The sequence below is a fragment of the Lynx canadensis genome, chromosome E2, assembly GCF_007474595.2.
Source record: "Lynx canadensis isolate LIC74 chromosome E2, mLynCan4.pri.v2, whole genome shotgun sequence".
Classification (NCBI taxonomy): Eukaryota; Metazoa; Chordata; class Mammalia; order Carnivora; family Felidae; genus Lynx; species Lynx canadensis.
This window is the reverse complement of record NC_044317.1, coordinates 43,499,642-43,521,929: the sequence shown is the minus strand read 5'-3', so window position 1 is coordinate 43,521,929 and position 22,288 is coordinate 43,499,642. Positions and strand designations below refer to the sequence as shown.

Below are 22,288 nucleotides of genomic sequence, written 5' to 3'. Positions count from 1 at the left end.
AGTGTGTGACTCACCTTATTCTCTCTTCTTTCTGTCACTGATAACCAGAAATACTTCTGATGGCTTCTCCACCAGCTGAGGTCACATCATGGCTCTCAGCCGACCCACGAGAGACACGCTCGTTTGTGGGTGCAAACAAACCTTTGCTGTCGTGAACTACCCAGATTCTGAGATTGTTACCGTCAGTTTCAAGCAAAAATGGGTTAGCTTGATGTAGGGAATGAGGAGCCTTTTTTAGAAAGGCTAGTGGAGTGGGCTCTAGGCTAAGACTTTGCAAATGATTCCAAGAACCTGACGATAAGGAAAAATTTGCCTCTGCTCCTCTTCATTTCTTGTGTCCTCTCACACTACCGCCACAACAAGCGACTCTCTGTGACACCAGCGAGGTGGCCTACAACTCAATTCAATTCTGACACTAACCAGAGCCAGCGCAGGCCTCACAGGTTAAGGGCTCTCTCCCCACAAGACTGTCCCCCCTACAACTTCTGATGTCAATTGCCAGTAGGTCCCAGGTTCCCCACAACTTCCGTCAAACGTGGCTACGAATTGGAGGCTCCCGTGACTCTCTCGCCTTGGATTTGGTTATTTGCTAGAACAGCTCATAGAACTCAGGGAAACACGTTTACCAGTTTATTAGGTAACAAAGCATACGTTAAAGGATGTGGATGGACAACCAGGTAAAGAGAGACATGGGGCAAGGTGTGAAGAATCCTGAGTACAGGAGCTTCTGTCCTCCGTGGAGCTGGGGGCGTCACCAGCCCCCCAGCACGCGGCCGTGTTCACCAACCAGGTTGCTCGTTGAGACTCATAGTTTTGGGATTTTTATGGAGCTTCATCATGTAGGCGCGATTGACCATTAACTCAATGTCCAGCCCCTCTCTCTCCTCCAGGGGATGGGGTAGGACTGGAAGTTTCAAGCTTCTGATCATAACTTGGTCTTTCTGGTGACCAGACCCATCTAGGGGCCTATCACACCTTGCCCCATTAGAACAAAAGAGACTCGTATCACCCAGGAAATTCCGAGGGTTTTAGGAGCTCCGTGGCAGGAACTGGGACCAAAAGCCAATATGCATATTTCCTATTATGTTACAGTAACTGAACCAACCCACCAGGGGGACTCCTCCCTCCACGTGAGTTGTGAGGTCACCCACCGACGGCACCTTTCAGCATCCTGTTGCTTTGTCTCCGATCCAGAAAGTCGTCACCACCCAACACATAACTGCCTTTTTATGTTCTATTTTGTTGTGTTTTGACTGTGCTATAACCTTCGCGTCACAAAGTACACAAACCTGAAGCCTGCAGTAGAGTTAACGCTGCTCTCTATGACACAAACACACTCGTGTAACTGCCATCACGGTGCAGAACACTTCAACGCTCCAGAAAGTTCCCTCACGCTTCTTCTCAGTCAACGTTCCATCCCCGCAGTAGAGGCAACATGATAGTAGTAAAGGCAACTACTATTCTGACCGATATCACCATCAATTAGTTTTGCTTATTCTAGAACTTTCTATCAGTATACAGTCTGTGCTCTTTTGTACCTGGTTCCTCGCACCCAGGATAATGCTTTTGAGATTCATCTACGTCATCATGTGCACCAGTAGCTTCTCCTGTTTATTGCTGAGTAGTATTCCATCACAACACGTCACAGATTGTATCCACGCACATGTGTGCGTGTGTGTGATATACAATATATGTATGAATGATATTCTCTCCTGATTGGTTAGGCATCTGATTAGCAGACGGTGGGTGCCAATCACAAATATTTTTAGACTCCCCCATATGTATATATTACATTCTATATATATATATACCACATATGTAATATACATGTATTATATATACATATGTCTATACATATACATAATATATATCACATATGTATATATACCCTATATCACATATAACATATATTTGTTTTCAATGGATTTATCTTTATGGCTACTTACATGAAGCAGTACTGATTTTCCATGTATAAATGTTCCTTTTGAAATAAATGTATTTAAGTTAAAAAGGGAGGTCATCTTGGGGCACCAGGGTGACTCAGTCGATTAAGCCTCTGACTCTTAATTTTGGCTCAGGTCATGATCTCACAGTTTGTGGGATTGAGACCCATGAGGAGCTCTGTGCTAACAGCTTGAAGCCTGCTTGGGATTCTCTCTCTCTCTCTCTCTCTCTCTCTCTCTCTGCCTCTCCCCCATTCATGTTCATTCACTATCTCTCAAAATAAATAAATAAGCTTTAAAAAATAAAGAGAGAGGGGCGCCTGGGTGGCTCAGTCGGTAAAGCACGTCTAACTTCGGCTCAGGTCATGATCTCGCAGTTTGTGGGTTCGAGCCCCGCGTCGGGCTCTGTGCCGACGGCTCAGAGCCTGGAACCGGCTTCAGATTCTGTGTCTCCCTCTCTCTCTGCCTCTGCCCCACTCACACCCTGTGTCTCTCTCTCTCTCAAAAATAAACATTAAAAAATTTTTTTTAAATAAATAGAGTTGATCTCTTTAAAAAGTGAATAATAATACAGGTGGGATGAAAATGTGGCAAAAATTGAGAAGAGTTTATATAGGGTCATATTATTTATGATACACTCTGATATTTCTTTTTATTTTATTATTTTTTTGTATGCTACTCACAGCCCACAAGAGTGATTTCATAACCCGTGAATAGGCTGTGACCTGAAGTTTGTGAAATATTGTTATGTAACCACTTGTGAACAAGGCCTTATCTCTTACTTTGTCATTATGACCCTTAAACTGGGGTAGTGACCCTTCCTGAGCCCCATGCCTCAGAGACCCCACTCGGGCCTGATCGGTTGAAACCCTACCAAGGGGCACAGAACCCAAGGGCCTTCAGGAAGCGCCCACCAGGGCGTGTGCCCCTTCTCGACCCTGCACTGGGGCCCTGGGTCCTGGAAGTCCGCATCCAAGCGGCTTGGAGCCCTCCTCTCCACGGCCTGCATGACCTTCTTGGTGGGCATACCCCTACACCAAGAGGCAGCCCAGAGGCAGTCATTCTTGGTGGGGGTGTGTGTACGGGGTTTAGATGTGCAGGCCGGGGTGTCCACACTCGTGTGTGAGGCCCCTCCCACCAACGTAAGGATCTGGGGTGTGTAGAAAAGTAGGCCGCTGTGGGCCCAGGGCCTCCTTTGGTGCTTAACCCGTTACCAATACTACCTGCCAACATTAGGGGTGAGCTGGCATTGGCCACCAGGCTCTGCACGTGGACCGGGGCAGGGGTCTCAAAGTGCCGTGGCCAGAATCCCCCGCTGACGCTCTCACCGGCCAGAATCCCCCGTGGGCCACCCTCCTGTCCCCCCTGCCTCACACCAGCCCACCTGCGTTCACCGTATTCTCTGCCCTGGCTTTGGAGCCTGCGACACCCTCACTTTACTCCTCAGGGGACCTCGTCCCTAGTCCCGGCCGCTTTCTTCCACTCCCCGGTCGTGAATAATCAGAGACCGCGGGCAAGGACCACAGTGCTTTACTTCTCGTCTGAACAGCGTGGGACACCGGAGTGAGGGGGGGCCAGTGCCCAGGGGGCCGGGCAGCCCTCAGGGTGGGCAGGGCACTTGGGGCGTCAGCCCGGCTCTGTCTCCATCTGGGTCTTCCCTCTCGGGCTGGGCTCTACCAATTATTCTGTAGATTCATCGAGGGGAGGGAGGTGGCTGGGCACGGTGAGCCGTGGGGACTCGGTCTCGGGGTGCCCCTCCATTCGGTTGCCGGCCCCTCCTTCCGATGGTCTCACCTGTTGTAATTCCGGCACAATTGGGGTAACCGTCTACACTTGCCACCTGTGGGTGAAGGAAAGGGTTCGGTCATGAGTTGGAACAAAGTTGATGATTGCATGTGCTCCGGGCGCTGGAGGACAAGGCCCGCCAACCCTGCCCCTGGAGAAGCTCCCAGGCAGCCCTGAGCCAGTGATGAGGAGCACAGGGGAGAGGAACCAGCACAAGGGCTTCCCGGGGGAGCAGCCTCCCCCACACACAGGGCGCCTTTGAGAACCCATCCTAGTTTGTGTGTTAGGCATTCATTCAGCAAGTATTTGTTGTGTACCTACTATGTGCCAGGCTCTGATCTAGGCCCTGGGAACACCCCAGGGGACAGGAATGAATAAAATCCCTGCCCTGGTAGAGCTGATTTAACAGCAGGGGAGACCAACTGAGAGAAATGACTAAGTCAAGTATGTGGACAGTGAGGTCAGATGGTGATGCGTGCTCAGTAGAAAACTAAGGCCGGGAAGGAGGCAGGGAGGCCGGCGGCTGAGGGCATCTTCATGGTGATGACTAGAGGGGCTTCACTGAGGAGGGGACATTTGAGCAAAGACCTGAAGGAGGTGAGGGGGAAGCCAGGAAGGGTGTTCCAGGCAGAGGGCATGGCCAGTGCAAAGGCCCTGAGGTAGGAGGAGACAGGTGGGTTTAAGGGACAACGGCGGAGGGTGGGTCAGGAGGCAGGACCAAAGTGAATGGGGAGGGATTTCAGAAGACAGGTCTCCTGGCTGTCGCCCTTGCCACCTCCTTCTCTCTGCCCGCCCCCCCCCCACCCCCCGGGGCTTACACAGCCCCAGCCACCCTGGCTTCTTCCCGTGGTTATTGCGACATGCTCAGTTCCTTCCTGCGTCTGGGCCTTTGCACTTGCTGCCCCTTTCCACTGCTTTTCAAAATCGTCTTTCTCATTGACAGGGAATCTCTTCTGATGGTCTCTCTTTAGCGATAAAGTGTCGCTCCCCGTCCCTCTTGGCTTGTCATTCTGCTGTTTTCCTTACGGTGATGACCTTTCTCGTATGCACTCTGCTCATCGGGGCACTCACCTGCTTATTGTCACTCCCTCGCTGGATGTGAGCTCCCCGAGGGCGGGGACCAGGGCACAGGTGGGCACAGAGCAGGTGCCCACAGGTTATTGTCATTGGAACAACTTATGGCCCCAGAGCTAACTTTCAGGCTCTGCCCTCACACAGACCCGGGTCTAGTCCTTCCCTGATTTTTAGTGCTCTGTGACCTTGAGCAAACTCCCCAGTTCTCTGAGCCTCACTTGTCCCACGGCGGTGGAGGTGGGGCTGTGTGTGTGGACAGGACCCGGCTCAAAGTCAGTCTCGACTGAGGCACCTGTGCGCGACCCCTGGGTCCAGTGCGGTTCGGGCACGTGGTAGCCAACTCTTTTTATTGCTGTTAGCCTCCTGCCTCCCGCCTTAGCTGAGAAAAGATGTGGCCGTGTGCATTTCCTGATGGGGAAGTGAGGGGATAAAACCTGGTGGAGGTTATACGGCTTAACCGAGAGCTTGCAAACTGGTGGCCCACGTGTTTTATTTAATCTGCAGCATTTAAAAAACTACTTTAAGAATTAGTTTTTCTGGGGGCACCTGGGTGGCTCAGTCAGTTGAGTGTCTGACTTCGGCTCAGGTCATGATCTCACGGTTTGTGAGTTCGAGCCCCACGTCGGGCTCTGTGCTGACAGCTCGGAGCCTGGAGCCCTGCTTTGGATTCTGTGTCTCCCTCTCTCTCTGTCCCTCCTCCACTCATGCTCTGACTCTCTGTCTCTCAAAAATATACATTAAATAAGTAAGTAAATAAATAAATAAATAAGACAACTCTGCTCAGGGGCCTTCAAGAACTGACCCCTCAGTCAAAGTGCAAGCCAAGGCCGCCTCTCTCCCAGTCGCGGTGCCCAACCCCGCCCCCCCATTCTCACTGGTGAGGATGACAATGCCCGTGATGAACAGCACGGCTGCGACCAACAGCCCCCGCTTCCGGAGAGTGTCCTCGTCTGCAGAGAGAAAAACGGAGTATGGCAAGAGGGGTCTTCCTCCCTCCCTCTTCCCACATCCTCCCACAGGTAACTTACCGTAGGAGAAGGGGTTGTCCTCACTGGCGCCTGGGGGGACAGACGTGGAGCAAGTCAGAGTTCGGCCAACATTTGCGGAGCGAAGCCGTGAGTGGCAGAGTCAGTGGAGGGGTGACAGTCGGTCTCTGCCTTGGGACACTTAGACCAAAAGCCTCACATGGCACACATGTGGCTCCCATCACCTCTCTACCTCAGCTTCTCACCCTCCTGCTCACCCAGATGCTCCAGCCCCACCGGCCGCCCTGTTGGTGGCCATGCCAGGTCCCTCTCGCCTCAGGGCCTTTGCACTGGCCGCTGCCTCTGCCTGGGACGCCTTTCCCCCGACATCTGCGTGACTCCCCCACAGCTCCTTCTCAGGGAGGTCTCCCTGGCCCTTTGCAGAAAACTACTCCCCAGTCACTCTCGAATCCTAATGCTACTTTATTCCTCTTGATGGCAGCTTTAAGCCACCTGATACACAAATCTTATAATTCGTATTTATTGTCTCTGTTCCCCAACTAGAAGGTCTGCCCGATGAGGGAAGAGATTTTTGTCCGTCTTATTCACCACTCTATCTCTAGCACCTAGAAGACAGTAGGTGCTCATGAATATGTTTTGAATGGATGAATGAACTCTATGTGACCTGTGGTCATATCATTTCCATCCACTCTTTGGGGCCGGCTGGGCCGGAAGTGGAAGAGAAGACCACACAAAGGGGAATCAAGGTGTCCCTGAAACAGAGCGACCCCCAAACTGATCTCGGATGCGTGAGTAAGTCCAGCTGAGACCAGAAGAACCACTCAACTGAGCCCAGACCAAAGTTCCAAATCGCAGACCCGAGAGCTAAGCAAACGGTTGTCATTTGAAGCCACTGTGTTTTAGGGTCATTTGCGTGCTGCGTTCATTTACGCGTTCGTTCGTCTGTCGGGACATCTATCGGATGCCTGCTTATACCCACCCTCTTCCAGCCTTGAACTCATGTGTTCACCCAACACATGTTTACTGAGGACTACTTCATGCTGGGCAAGGGTCCAGGTGCTAGAAATACACAGTGAATAGGAAATAGCCTGTTTCCAGCCTGGGAAGGGAGTTACTGACCCGTCGGCCCGAGGGCAGCGTCCGGCCTGACGTCTTTGCCTGGAGATCGCCTCTTGGAGAGCGTGGTGCCTTTAGTGGGAGCGGCAGAGGGAGTGGCTAGAAGGTGGCAGAGGGCGGAAGTGAGCGGGAGGAAATGAGGGACGTCGCTGACACCCTCCCCCACGTCTCCACCTTCAGTGGGCGGGCACAGCGGCCCCTCACTCCTACCCCGGGACGGCAAGGAATGGCAGGCGTGGAAATATTGAATGAGCCTGCACCCCTGGCTCCTCTCCTGGGACCTCCTGGGCTGCCTCATAATCCAGGAAGCAAAGGATAACATCTGAGCCAGGCGGGGGGGCCTCCAGGACTCAGGCCCAGCACCAGGAGAAGCAGAGCTTGGACATACTCGTAGAAAACACTGTGGAGGTCACCTCTGCTCCCAGACCAGAAATACCAGAGGCCTCCTCTCTTTAAAGCCAGGGCGCCTGGGTGGCTCAGTTGGGTAAGCCTCTGACTCTCGATGTCGGCTCAGGTCACTTCGTGAGATCGAGCCCCGCTTCGGGCTCCATGCTGACAGTGCAGAGCCTGCTTGGGATTCTCTCTCTCCCTTTCTCTCTGCCCCTCCCCCGCTTGCGTGTGCGTGCTCTCTCGCTCTCTCTCTCTCAGAAAAATAAAACACTTAAAAAAAAAAGGATACTGAACAAAAAGTAAACGCCACAAAGAAAACATCTGCCCTTCTGGCACTGAGAAGTGTCCCCGGTGAAGCGGTCAGCCCTGTCTGATGCCCCAGGATGAGGCCAACATACTGAAGGCCGAAAAGCTGCCTCACGAAGCCCGAGCTTCCAGACCGATCTCAGAGCCTCACTTCTTATGCATCACCTGAAAGCCAAGAATTACGAGATGCTGGGGAAAGCCTTGCCCAGAGGAAGGTTCGAGCAAGGCCGGCGGCAGGGACAGGCGAGCTGAGACACGGGGAGTGTGAAAGAGCCTCAGTGGCCCCCCGCTGCTAGAGAGCCGGGCTCCAGTTCCCTTTCTGCCACTTTGGGCTGTGCGGCCCCGGGCCGGCAGAGAGCCCCTTGGGCCCCGGTTGCCTTCCTGTAGAATGGGGTTTTGACAGTTCCCACCCCGTCGGGTGCTCGCGAGCAGTGCATGAGTGAATCCAGGGAAGCCTAGCACTGTGCCCGGCACTGAGCGGGCTCCCAGCAAGCGTTGGCTGTCGCTGTTACCGTGGACGTGGCTGCCTGCCTCCCTTCTGGGGACAGCTTCCCTTTTCCTCGGGGGGGGGGGGGGGACTGCGCCCCCTGCCCCAGTCCTTCTGGGTCTATTGTGACACAGGCCACAAGAGGGAGCAGGTGACCCAGTCATCCTCCCCTGGGACCTTCCACATTCCCAGGAGGCATTCAGAGTGACGGCGAGGTGAAATTTGGGAGCTCCGAGCTTGCAGATGGCAGGGGTCATTTCCTCACGGGGCAGAAGACAAAATTCGGCACAAGAAAAACAAAAATGGGGCAGGGAGAGAGGCGCCGGGGGCTTTCGTGCTCAGACCCCGGGGACCCTGAGGCTCAGCGGTGCCTTTTACCATCTGGCCCCGTGACCCCCTCGGCCCAGTGGAATTTCTGTCACGGATAATCAGGAACACAGAATGACACAGAGTAACTCAGGTCAATGAGGATTCACAGCAAATGAATCCAGAGATGTGAGAATGTTTTTTACCGCCGGGAAGCGTGGACACCGTCACTACCCACCCCCACCTCCACTTTTGTGGAAAATAGAAAAGTTCTCTTCTCCAACACACTTTACTTCCATCTGTTGTAACATTTTAATAGACAGGCTCCGTCAGAATTAAATGCTTTACTGCCATCACTGGAAAACTATAACAATTATAAAAATCCACAAGGGGGATGACATAGCCTTAGAGGCGATGCTCTTGTTCAGTGCCCGGTCTGCGCAACTGTGCATGCATCTCAGCCTGGGAACGGCCTAAGCTGCAATACTTGCCAGTAGAGGCGGATCCTCAAATATGAGTCAGACAGGCATTGGAGGCCACCTGCTGCCTTCACCTTGGCTCAACCTCTTTTCCCACGCCTCTGAAATGTTAACTACTCACTGGTCCTGAGGGGAACTACCTTTTCCTTGACTCTTGGTCTATGCAGTTCAGGCAGGGCTGACCCTGTTCTCCACCCCCAGAATGGGCACAAGACTCAGGCCTAACCACTCAGAGCAATCCATTTCCCAGGCTTCCATTGGTCAGACATGGACATGTGACGCCAAATGGGCCAATGAGAGTAGATTTTATTCCTTGGGCTAGAGATGAGAAAAAGATATGCTCTATTTGCTGGGTTTGTGACATAAATACAACTATGGGACCATCTTTGCCACCAAGAGAGGAAAAGCCCCCAAGAACTTGAGAATGTAGACAGCAGGGCTGAGAGAGAGAGAGAGAGAGAGAGAGAGAGAGCAAGTCAGTCTGATGATCGTGTCTGAGCATGTCTATCCAGCTCTTCCTGAAATCGATGCTTCTGGACTTTACAGAACATATGTAGCCAATAAATCTATTTTACTTTTAGTTGCGTTTACAGTATTTTGCAGCTGAAAACCTCCTGCTCTAACATGAAGAGGTACACAAAGGAAACACCCACATCCACACTGCCGAGCACCAGCTCTGTAAAGGAACCTGAACAAAAGAAAGTTCCAAATCTCTCCTATCAGGTTTGGAAAAACACTGCATACTAGATGCTCCTGTAGAGGACGCCTGCTGCAAATACGCATTCCTAAGACTCCAACAAGTCCCGTCATAAAGAAATGTGTTTAACTTTAACTCAGGAGTTTCCCAAACACCTTTGACCGCAAATCAAAACAGATTTTTTGAAAATGTATTAACAATTCCCCAAACGGGTGCTCCGAGCAATGTAGTTGGGGAGCTACTGACCCAGATAAAGAATTAAACAAAATCTGTACGTTGCCCTTCTAGTCCCAGGCCCTACCTTCTGGGCCGCTCTGGCCGGTCCTCGGATCTGTGGCTGGGAGCACATCCATTCTCGTCGGCCGTGGGGTGTGGGTCTCCTCCGTCTGCTCCTGCGTTGTTCCTACTCAGATCAGGGCAAGGAGGGAAGGCGGACAGCGCGTGAATCAGGGACGTGCACATCCATCAAACGGCAAGGGGCCCCCTCCCTCCTCTGGCTGGAGGAAATCAAAGACGGTTCACGTTCCAAGTGTCACCGTGTGGGTGGGACAGGGGGACTCTCTGGCACACGCTGGTGGCAGGGCAAATCCATGCAACCGTTCCCCAGCTGGCTTTTCCAACAAATTCCAGCGTTCGTGCCCTTTGCGCCATAGTGTGGTGGGTAAAAGCAAGGCCGTAGAGCCAGGTACCGGGCCCCTGGTCTGAGCTGTGTCACTGACTTGTGACGCCCTGAATGAGTTACTCCGAGCCTCTGTTGCCTTATTCTGTAAAGTTCGGTTGTTCTACCTCAGAAGGTTTGTGTGAGGACTGAATGAGAGAACACAGGGAAGATATTTAGAACCACGACCAGATTATAATAGGGGAGAAAAGCATTTGCTTAAGGAGGAACGGACGAGGTTGCTTACCATGGCACCGGGTGTAGCAAAGAGTAAGATGTTCATCAAGATGTGCACGGCTTCACGAACCGTACACAGGCACCCAGCCGGGTACCAAGCAACAGCGCGAAAGAATAAGATTGGTGTTTACATAGGAATGTGTGAAGAGCTTCCAAACATACTGCTGCACGGGGCAGTGGGGAGACTGGGGGCGGGGGGGTGATGGAGCAAGTTTCAGAACGACTATCGTTTTGGAAATGATCCGCTCACACAAATACATCTCCCGGCCAGGATATTTTCTGCGGGCAGAGATGTGGCACAGCATCACTGGGGACCACTCCCCTCCCAGTGCTAGCAGTGGGGACCTCTCAGAGGTGGGGGAGAGAACAAGAACAGAGAATGGGCCAAGGGATTTCATCTCACTATAATATTTTTATTATTCCCAAGCAGAACAGGTTTGGGTATTACTATATCATTAAATATTAATGGGAAAAATTAGGGAGGACTTTCTGAACCGTTACACTCCCAAGACAAAGTTCAAAAAGGACTTGAAAACTCAAAAAAGGAAAAAGTTCAAGAGACTAAAGGAAGAAATGAATGGCCTTGGTGCATGGGGGCATTCCTGGGGTGGTTGCAAAGCTCTATCCCTTGAGCTGGGTGGTGGTGACACAGGGGCTCAATTCAGAGTAATTTGTTAAGTGGTACACTTATGGGTTTTGTACTTTTCTATATGCATATTATTTTTCACAACTGCAAAAGATTTGCTTTCACAGAAGTGGATGTGGGCGGCTGTCTGCCCCACCACAAAGTAAACCAGAGGATTCAGAGCTGGAGGACTGAAATGAGTAACAAAGGAGTCAGAATGTGGGAAGAAGAGAGGGAATAGTGTCTGTCTCAGGCCTCCGCCCCCACCCCCTCCGCATGCCCCACTCACCACCAGCCTGCAGAGATGTCTGAGGGGTGGGCTGGGACTCTGGGTGGACTGTGTCTGGAGTCCGGAAACAGGGAGAGAAGAGAGAGAAGATGTGGAGAAGGTTCATGGATGGAGGAACAGGGGGGTTGCTCTACTATTCAATTTTGATATAATTGAGATGACTTAATTAACCCAGCCATTTGCTGATTGCCCAATTGCCAGGCCAGTACCTCCCCTGCCTCAGCCCTCCCCTCCCGTAGATGCACACTCCCCTATTCAGCATCCACCCACCTCTGGTAAGAGCCCCTGGAACTTTCTTTATGAACCACCCTTCCCCGATTCTTGGTCCACTTCATTCAGTGGGGTTGGCACCAGGTTGGTTGGAGGTGGAACCCGAGACCCAGGTCTGGCAATCAGCGTTGGTCTATGGCCACGGTGATCAGCTCCTGGCTGGGCATGTAACCCGAGCCTGGTCGGTGACACTCAGCTATGCCACACTTGCTCGATTGGGGAAAGGGAAATGCCCTTTCCTCTGGCTTCTTAGCAGGTAAGACGGAAGCCTCAGGGGCCACCTTGGCCTCATAAAAGGAGAATCTACCTGAGAATGAAGTGAACACAGGAAAAATAGAACCAAGAGATGGAGGCAGGTTCCTGATAGCATCATTTGAGCACCTAGACTGAGCCATGCCTGACAGTCTATCACTGGGCTTTTCAGTTGCACAACCCAAAATTCCCCATTGGCCCAGGCTTGAGATTTTTGTGGTTGCTGTCATTTGCAGTGGCAGGATCTTGAGAGACCCAAGCCTCTTTCCTCACCTGGGGTTTGAGTCAGGGCATGAATGTTCACAATGGTTGTGTCTGCCGAAGGAATGGGTGTGGTCTCCTTCAATGTCTGTCCTGGGAGATCAAGGACGAGAAGTCAGAGAGGAGCCTCCGGTCCTCCTTCTCTCACCAAAACCCCACCTTACCCTCCCTTCTGAAACTGTGGGCGGTGACTCAGAATATCCTGGTGGAACAGCAGACAGATGCTTGAATGGAGGTATCCACCCATAGTCCTGGAAGTGCTTTAAAAAATGCTGATGCCCAGCACCCTTCCTCCAGCCCCTCTCCCTGCCCATCCTTGTGGGGTGGGAGAGGCAGTTTAGCCTAGTGAGCCCAGGTCCATTCTAAAGTCAGCCAGGGCCCCGGCCTCAAATTCTGCTCCCCCAAATTCCCTGGCCACGTGACCTGGAGCAGGTGGAGTCCCCTCTCTGAGCCTCATCTGTCTCATCTGCGAAGTGGGGATAATCACTGACTCTGCGATGGGAAAAGATAGGGTCAAATAGGCAGAGAGGGAAAGGTTAGGACCTGAGGTCCCTGGGTGGGGAAAAACACATATTTTGGAACAATGCTGGGAGGGTCTGACTCCCTTGGGCATAGGGTTCCTTTTAAGAACATAACAGACACCACTTACTCCCCCTCAGGGTCCCCTCAGGAATTTGACAATCAAAATTCCTAATTAAAATAAGCAAAACATAAAACTTCTGCTATACAAGGGACAGTAGGACCACAGTCTGACTCCTCACACAATGGAATTGAGCCAATCAGGAAAAGACAACCCAGAACCTAGAGTGATCAAGCCAATAAAGGTAGGACCTGAGAAGAAACAAGGGGGGAGGGAAGAGGGGTGACCAAAATCATATAGAACAAAGTCCCTATTGTCACGCGCCTCTTGTTATGGGCGTTCACTTTCAAATGTCCCCTCTCTGCAAAGAGACCTTTCATACTATTCTTACTGTAATACCATTTCATACTATTCTTTTTTTTTTAATGTCTTTATTTATTTTTGACACAGAGAGAAACAGAACGTGAGCAGGGGAGGGGCAGAGAGAGAGAGGGAGACACAGAATCCGAAGCAGGCTCCAGGCTCTAAGCTGTCAGCACAGAGCCTGATGCGGGGCTCAAACTCATGGACTGTGAGATCATGACCTGAGCTGAAGTCGGACGCTTAACCAACTGAGCCACCCAGGCACCCCTATTTCATACTGTTCTTTTATTTTTTTATTTTTTTTTTAACGTTTATTTATTTTTGAGAGAGAGAGAGACAGAGCATGAACGGGGGAGGGGCAGAGAGAGAGGGAGACACAGAATCGGAAGCAGGCTCCAGGCTCCGAGCCATCAGCCCAGAGCCCGACGCGGGGCTCGAACTCACGGACCACGAGATCATGACCTGAGCGGAAGTCGGACGCTCAACCGACTGAGCCACCCAGGCGCCCCCATACTATTCTTACACTCTAATAAACTTTCGCCTGCTGCTCATTTTATTCTGTGTCCACCTCTTCATTCTTTGAAGTGGCTAAACAATGAACACTGGGTACTGAGGTTTAAAAAAAAAATCCTGTAACATTTCTTTGGGGGCTTGTCTAGGATGTTAACGTCTTCCAACCGTAAGTAAATAACAGCTGGCATCCCCTCTTTTCTTTCTATCTTAAAGAAAACCTCAGACTAAATAATTGGCACCCACCCACCAGTTAAGAGCAAACAGTGTGTCTGCTATCCTCAAGTCTCGGGTGACAGGCTCCTTGGGTCTCCTCCCATCTGATCTCCCAATGTAGTTGGGAATGTTGGTGTGGTGGACTCCCAACTTCCTTTCGAGAAGAACTCTGGATGTGTGGGACTCAGGGGAGGCCAGACAGCCATCGATGGGTCCTGACCAAGGCTACTCTTTGGTGGAGGCCCGAAGGCCATCAGCAGAACCTGATCCCTGACTGCCCACTTGGGTATCCGGTGGAATTTTCCTCTTTCTGTCTTGGCCAGCCTCTCTTTTCCTTTGGGAAGTGAATGGAAAAGCCCAGGACTGATCTCTCTGGTATCCTCGCAGGAGGGATCCAGGTGACTTCCAAGGGTCCTACTCACAGGTTTCCCAAATACAACGGAAAGCGGCCCTGTACTTGCTTCCATTTCTGACCCTCTGACATGGTTCACCACCTCCCAGGGCCCCATTTTTTACCTTTCATTTTCAAACGCCTCTTGCAGAGCAGAGAGCAGGACTTACTTCAACCCCTTCTGGGCTCACCACCCTCCTCCTGCCCCTGATGCCCACAGGGGGATGGAGAGAAGACATTTGGCCGGCTCCCACAAGGTACAGATGATAATTAGAGCCAACTGTCTCTGGTCAGTCTACATCAGGACAGGGACTTTAAGGAATATTCCCAAGCAGCTGCCGAACACCCTTCTGTTTCAGAGAAGTTTCCTGACTTCTCTGGCTTGACACGGACTCCCCATTTCCAGTTTTTGGTGGAAAAAAAAAAATCTGCATCTGCTCATCTGTCCAAGCTGACAGGCTTTAGAACCAGGAGACCTGTTTCTCTGCCTTCTGGGCTTTTATTTGTCTCTAGGCTTCTTGGTGACACCTCACCTCTTCTGCCTTCCCCTCGCTCCTCCTGTCTCTGCACCAGCTTGGGTGCAGCCTGCCTAACTGGTTCCTCTACCTTTCAGGGGCCTCCAGCACCACGGGTTCCTCCTCCTCCCCTCACTGTCAAGGAACAAAAAACACCCCCTTAGACTTACACCGCCCACTTCAGATTTCCTCACTGGTGCCCCAGGTAAAAATTGACAATGGGGAACAAATTGATTGACTTTTAAATGGATACAGATGGAACATAATTCGGTATTTACACTAATGTAAGTTTGTTGGTTTAATTAAGGTAGACAGGTCTTTAGAGTTATGAGCATTAAATATATGAAACTTTTTCTGGTTTACTGAAGGCCGAGTAATCACATGCTATCTCTGTTACAGTTCATCAGCAAAAAGGTGACTTCAAATGATGGTTAATTTTGTCTGTCTCAAAGTGTTCATGGGTAATTGCTAAGATAGCTTTCAGGGTCTTCAATAACTTGAAACTTTAAAGTTTTGCTTGGGTACTAAACTGGATTAAATTGATTTGGACATTTAAAAAAGTATGAAATGTGTAAGAAAGATATAAGAAATGGAAATACGTAACTTTTCAGTGAAGGTTTAAAAAAAACAAGTAATTTTGTCCTAAATGAGGCTGGTTGTTTGGAGAGAAATGGCTTGGGACAAAATCTAAAAGTTATAGAAGGTTCGTAAAGGAAAAAAATGTAACCAAAGTTTTTTTTTCTCTTTTGTCTGTCCAAAAAGATGGAAAGAACTATGATTTTAACCAAAATGGCAGGACAGCATGCCCTTTTGAGTTGTTTTGCTCGAGCTCTGATTAAAAAATTGCCCTTCCTTTGATCTGAAGGCTGGGGAGATGGTGGTGATGTCCTCACTGCTGGCCTCCAAATGCTCCACATTTGTGTTGTTTCTGCAAGGTGGAGGAATGTGCCATATGGCCTGTGCCATACGATGGATGGATGACTGTGATAAATGAAGGGCTTTTTTTTTAATGTTTATTTTTTATTCTCGAGAGGGATAGCATGAGCAGGGTAGGGACAGAGAGAGGGGGAGACAGAGGATCCAAAGCAGGCTGTGCTCTGACAGCGGCGCGTCTGATGTGGGACTCAAACTCATGAACTGAGATCACGGCCTGAGCCAAAGTCGGATGCTCAACCAACTGAGCCACCCAGGCGCCCCTATAAAGGGTTTTTACCCGGAGACATGGGAGCCATTTTGCTACACTTAGCCCAGTGTATGCTGACTTGTGCCAATCTAGATACTTTAAAGTGGACACCCGCGTGGCTGGAACATATTTATGTGGGCACTGCTGGAAAAAAACAGGTGAATAGACCTCAACTTTGGCCCTTTTAGCCCCCCTCAACAGCCAATTTTATCCTTACGAGAAATGGCTTTCGCCAACCTTCTGAAATATATTTGTTAAAAGGAACAATTTTATTATGATCAATATGTAAATTACTACTGGGCCAAGATAAAATTAGTACCTCCTTCTACAACCAGGGGAGTCTTGCTTGGTCACAGTCGGTATCCCCCAAAGTCCCACAGGCAGGAAACGGAGGGGTCGGAGAAATCGGGAAGACAAGGTCAGCTCTGGGGGGTAGAGTCAAGCCTGGGTAATAGCGACTATTCCCAGCACCTCGCAAGACTGACAGGGCTTTCGGCTGCCAGTCGCATAGCCAGCCAAACTGCGGGGCCAGATGAGGTTTCTCCTGGCCAGCTATAGGAAACTTTTTCCTATAGATGGGCAATTCCCCAACCGAGGCCAGTACTCTCCTTCGGGACGTATTCTAAAAAATTGGGATGATTTTGACCCACAAACGCTAAAGAAAAGCGACTCATTTTCTTTTGCACCAAGGCTGGGTCCCAATACAAATTGGAGGAGGAAACCTGGCCACCAGAGACAAGTAACAATTAGAACACTATCCTACAATTGGACTTGTTCCCAAACGTGAGGGGAGATGGGGAGACGCCCCCCATGTCCAGTGTTCTGGGGCCTTCAGAGAAAATTGAGATAGGTGTCAGCAATGTAAGGTCGATCCTGGCCTACTGGCAACCCGTTCCAAGGGTTCACAACTAAGGAGGGAGAAAACTAAGGGTCCCTTGCCTGTACCCAAAGGGAACCTAGGGAAGGAGGAAGGGAAGTCTTCCCCCTCAACCTCCTCCTCCTCGGGTCCCCCATCTGTACATCCAGACTGAAAAAACGTGCACTTCTGCTCCCCGCTGCCCACCTTACCCAGGCCCTCCCTGCAATGTAACAGGTGTGTTTCCCCTCACGGAAGCTAGAGGGCCGGGGGGGGGGGGGGGGGGGGAAACGGATGCAAGGAGGCACCGCTACGATAAGATTGCAAGATTTTACGTTACAAGATTTAAGACAGATAAAAGATCTAGGAAAATTTTGATGATCCGGATAAGTATACAGAGGCTTTTCAGAGAGAATTACACTATGTTTTTGAATTGACCTAAAAAGATATAATGCTTCTGTGGAATCAGACTCTCAATGAAACATAAAAGTGTGGGGTTCTGGCAGCGGCTGAAAGATATGGGGACGAGCAACTCATTAATTATCATGGGACTGGAGATCCTATAGGGAGCTCCTAGTTCCCTACTGGGGCCCAGGCAGCCCCATCCCAAGATCCTACTTGGGACTATGACCATCCCATTGAGGAATGGTATTGCCACCACTTCCAAGCTTGTGTTTTGGAGAAATTAAGGCGGTCTAAGGTTAAATCTTTAAATTACACCAAATTAGCCGCTCGCTTACAGACACAGGATGAAAACTCAGTGGTCTTCCTGGAAAGGTGAAGGGAGGCTCTCATTAAATATACGGTTATCTTCCCTAACACCCCTGAGGCTGACACAATTCTAGAAGACAAATTTGTCACTCCATCAGCTCCAGATATTCAGAGAAGCCTGCAAAAATTGGCTGTTTTCCCAGAAGGGACCCTGAAGGACTCTTATGAGCTGCCGATTGGGTATATTACAACCAAGATCAAGAGTAAAATAAAGAACAGGAAAGGAGGCTTAGGGAAAAAAAGCTGAGGCCTTAGTTGTGGCCTTATGTACTATGTCAGACCGGACTCCCTGAGGTTCTGGTACCAAGTGCCATTTATGAGAATGTCCTCAGAGGGGACAACCAAAGTTCAAACCCCATAAGCCATACCCCTTGTGTGGAAACAGTCACTGGGAAAACAGAGTGCCCTCGGGAACCTCTATCTTCAAGGGTTCAGATGACCAGTGTCCCTGAAAGGGACTGATGGGGTCCAGGGCTCTTCATGGTGGCTCCCCCAAACCAACTACCTATCGGAAACCCAGAGCCTCGGGTAACTCCAGATATAGAAGGAAAACTGGTCGATTTCCTTCCTGACACCGGAGCCACCTTTTCTGTCCTCCTTTCCACTCCTGGCCAATCAGCCAAACGCAGTGTAGCAACTAGAGGCGTTTCCAGAAAACTTATGACTAAATTTTTCTCTCAGCCACCGGGTGCATTATGGGGAGACTTGAATTTTTCACATTCTTTTTTGATAATGCCAAAGAGCCCTAGTCCCTTGCTAGGAAGGGCCATTATAACTAAATTAGGGACGATAGCCCTCCTCGCTCCAGGACGGATAAACAATTGCCTAAACTCCTAGCAATCTGGGTATTGAAGATCAATCTCTCCTTGAGGTAAAATTAAATACACCTCATGGGGTTGTTCCTATGGAAACCGGATGGCCAGAGGAAGGTTTGAGGATCGAGAACCAAGCACTAATTCAGGTGCCTAATTATTCCAACCTACAATATCACAAGATCCAAATAAATACGGAAGAGGGAGAAAAGGCTATAGTTACACTGAGTTAAAAAAAAAAAAAAGGACCAAACATGTCAGGGATTCTTGGGGATGGCTACCACGCGTCTTTCCCTCCTATGGTGTGACCTCTCTGTAGGAGGCATTGCATTTGGAATATTAACGCTTGTTGGGCTAACATTCTTTGTGTGTGTCATTTCGAGATGCCGTCGCATAGGCCAGAAAAATAAGACGTCCGAGAAAATTCTGCTAGCCCAGATGTTCCAAACACCCTCCCATTATATCGGCCCTCTGGATCGACCTCTAAACCTGCCCTAACTGCCGTTCCCCTATCATCGCCTCCCTTCAGCAGGAAGCAGTTAAGAAGCGTCAGCCAACGTCCCAGTTCCTAACGGTAGTTAGAAGGCACGTGTTGAGAGCGCGGACTATGATAGGAAAGATAGGGTAAAATAGGCAGAAAGGGAAAGATTAGGACGTGAGGCCCCTGGGTGGGGAAAAACACGTATTTTGGAACAATGCCGGGAGCATCGGACCACAGCAAACCCCCACGGGCGCGTAAGGTTCCTCTTAAGAATGTAACAGACCTTGGGGCACCTGGGTGGCTCAGTCAAGCATCCGACTCTTGATTTCGCCTCAGGGTCATGATTTGATCTCACAGGTCATGAGTTTGAGCCCCTCGTGACCCCCGAGTCAGGCTTTGAGCTGACAGCTTGGAGCCTGCTTGGGATTCTCTCTCTCTCTCCCTTTCTCTCTGCCCCTACCCTGCTCACACACACACACTCTCTCTCAAAATAAATAGACTTAAAAAAAAAAAAAAAGAATGTGACAGACACCACTTACTCCCCTCAGGGTCCCCTCAGGAATCTGACAATCAAAATACCTAACGAAAATAAGTAAAACATAAAACTTATGTTGTACAAGGGACAGTAGGACCACAGTCTGACTCCCCACACAAGGGAACAGAGCCAGTCAGGAATGGACAGCCCAGCACCTAGAGTCAATAAGCCAATGAGGGTAGGACCTGAGAGGAAACAAGGGAGAAGGGATCGGGGGGCGACCAGAACCCTACAAAACGAAGCCCCTTGCCTACAGTCCCGGGCATTCACTTTCGAATGTCTCCTCTCTGCGAAGAGAGCTTGCATACACTCTACTAAACTTTTGCCTGCTGCTCATTTTATTCTATGTCCACCTTTTTTCATTCTTCGAAGTGGTTCGAGACAACGAACCCCGGTATTGAGGTTAAAAGCGAAATCCTGTAACAAATCTACTTCTCAGGGCTGGAGAGGGTGAAATGACATGGCCGAGGACAGGGTCTCCCCCACTCCCTGATAGGCAGCCATCGCTGGAGACAGCCACTCCCCTGCCCTGGCCCAGCCTCTGTCCTCTCCTGCCTGGACACCGGAGCCACTCTGCCCTGGGCTCTGTGCCCTCATCCCCACCCCCTGCAATCTGCTCCCCACTCGTAGCCAGAGGGGCCCTGTGAATCCCTGAGTCAGGTCAAGGCCCTGCTGGCACAGAGCGCCCTCTTTCCTTCTAGTGAAAGCCAAGGTACTCATGGGGCCCTTCCCTTCCCCACTCCATGTGGTCTCCTGTCCTCCCTCTGACCTCTCCTCTTCCCAGCCTGCCCTCATCCACCCCAACCCTGCTTCCTGGCCTGCCTGCTGTTCCTCACATCCACTAGACAGCACTCATACCCCAGGTACCTGCTTGGCTCACTCCCTCATCTCCTTTGAGTGTCTGCCCAAATGTCACCTTCTGATGAGGTCTTCCCTGGCCACCCTGTCTAAAGAATCCTCATTACCCTGTTCTGTGTTTCTCCGTAGCCCCTACCACCTTCTAGGGTGCTATATCATTTACTGATGGATTGTTTATTGCCTGTGTCTCAACTAGAACGTGAACTTCTGTTTCATGTGTTGCCGCTTCCCCAGTGCCTAGGATAAGATCTGGCACATAGTAGCTGCTCATTGAATACCTGGTGAGAGGCTGAAAGAAAAAATGAAAACCATTTTATCAAAAAGAAATGGGGCAGCTTCCGTGGAGGGCATGCCCTGGGTGCTGGGGGCAAGAATGACGGCCGTATCCCAGGCTCTCCACTCACTAGCCTCTGGCACAGGGCACTTCCCTTGCCTGAGCCTCAGTTTCCTCATCCGTAAAATGGGCATGGCAGTACGTGTAACAGAGTAGAGCCGAAGTTACCCGAGCTCACGCATGCAGCACCTGCCGTGCAGAAAGCACCTGCCAAGGCTCACACCGTGGGTACCGCTTTCAGGAAACACTTCCCAGGTAAGGGTGACATTTCTCTAGCCCTTGGACCCACCCCAGCTCCCCCCCTTGGCCTAACTGTGTATCACCGGGGTATCCAGGGAGCTGATTTGCTGGGACCCTAGGGTTCCTGGCCACTGAGAAGAAAACTGACACCAACCTCCCTGCCAAATCAAATTCAGTGAGTTCTTCTGGGAGGTGAGATGGAAAGTGCCCAGCAGGACGGGCTCTGGCCAGACTCGTTGGAAGCGGCCACCTAGGTGTGAAGTGTCCAGACGGCGTAACCCTGGCCCCCTCATCAAGACCCCCTCCCCCCTCGCTTCCTGGTGCTGGCTCAACAGGAAGGTGAACCTTACCTCTGGTGGGGAGAAGCAGGCCAATGATGGTGAGGAGACACAGGCAACCAGAGGGCGACATCTATTGGGTGAGCGGGAGTCGGGGTCAGTCATGATGTCAGGGAGGCAGGCCCAGGGCAGCGCCACCCCCCACCCCCTCCCCGCCTGCCCCTCAGGTCCTGCAGCCCCCTCCTTACCCTGAGCGAGCACCTGTGGCTTCAAGGACCCCCTGCCAATGCTGACAGCTGGTCTTCCAGGACAGAGGGTGGGTTTTAGAAGTGGGGGACCCGGCCACCACCCCCTTCTTCCATATGCAGATCCCCAAAGGAAACAAGAAGCATCAGACCCATCTGGACTTCCAGTAGCAGTCGCTGCACAGGGACACCCTTGGGGCCGAGAACTCACTCCACCGAGACTGACCCTACAGGGTGCAGGGGTAGAGCAGGGGGCCCGGTGCCTCCCTCTGGGCTGTCCCCAGAGCCGAGGAGTCAGCAAGGAGGGGAAAGAGGAAGAATGAGTAATGTGCTCCCGATCTCAGAGGAAAAAGTGAGCTGGTGTGAGGGGCCTCGTGAGGGGACAATCGAGCAGGATGCTGGGCACTTCGAGAACTGGTCCGAGAGGGATGGCGGAGAGCTGGGGAGACTGAGGCAGGAGGAAGAGGGGCCGGCGGGAGCCCGCCCCGTAGTGCCGAAGAGCAGGCGCAGAGACGTGAGCGGGAGTCGGGGGCAGAGAGGCGGGGAGGGGGAAAGATCAGCCCTCCAGGCACCTGAGCCCGGCCCCTGGGCAGAGGGGAGGCAGGCGCAGGCGGATCGCAGGAGACACTTACGTCAGTGCTGGGGGTCCCAAGCCGGCAGCCTCGTGGACAGAGGGCAGCGGCGGTGGCGGCGTCCCGGCGGAGGGTGTGGCCAGGGGAGAGCTGGCGGGCGGGGACCAAGACGGGCTCAGTCATTTCCTCTCGGGTTTCCTGGCTTCAGAGCCCGCGGTGGGAGCAGGAGGGGGAGTCGCGGAGGGCGATGGGGGGCAGGGGGGAGAGGCCGGGCAGCGGCCTCCACCCACCCGCTGCGGGGGTGGGAGGGAGGGTGGAGGGAGAGCGGGAGAGCGCAGGCAGGTCTCGGTGGGTGGGGCTCCTTTGGGGAGGAAGGGGAGCGGGGGC

General features: G+C 51.5%; 1 protein-coding gene across 9 annotated transcripts; it reads right to left on the bottom strand.

Moving 5' to 3' along the window:
- Positions 1 to 3,456: 3,456 nt before the first annotated feature.
- FXYD5 (FXYD domain containing ion transport regulator 5) lies at positions 3,457 to 22,219 on the bottom strand. 9 transcript variants are annotated; one of them, XM_030299809.1, is made up of 11 exons: positions 21,962 to 22,014; positions 21,333 to 21,439; positions 21,157 to 21,217; positions 12,585 to 12,653; positions 12,174 to 12,254; positions 11,379 to 11,432; positions 9,871 to 9,972; positions 6,908 to 7,003; positions 5,831 to 5,860; positions 5,678 to 5,752; positions 3,457 to 3,783 (listed from the first exon to the last, which is right to left on the bottom strand). In XM_030299809.1, exons 3-11 carry the CDS (start codon positions 21,215 to 21,217, stop codon positions 3,734 to 3,736), a joined length of 618 nt encoding a protein of 205 aa, XP_030155669.1. In that variant the 5' UTR covers positions 21,333 to 21,439; positions 21,962 to 22,014; the 3' UTR covers positions 3,457 to 3,733. The 9 variants fall into 9 exon arrangements, 8 of the variants coding, with proteins under 8 accessions (XP_030155669.1, XP_030155670.1, XP_030155664.1 ...); XM_030299810.1 differs by having other exon boundaries at positions 21,333 to 21,380; positions 21,962 to 21,989; XM_030299804.1 differs by lacking the exon at positions 21,333 to 21,439 and having other exon boundaries at positions 21,962 to 22,070.
- Positions 22,220 to 22,288: the final 69 nt, after the last annotated feature.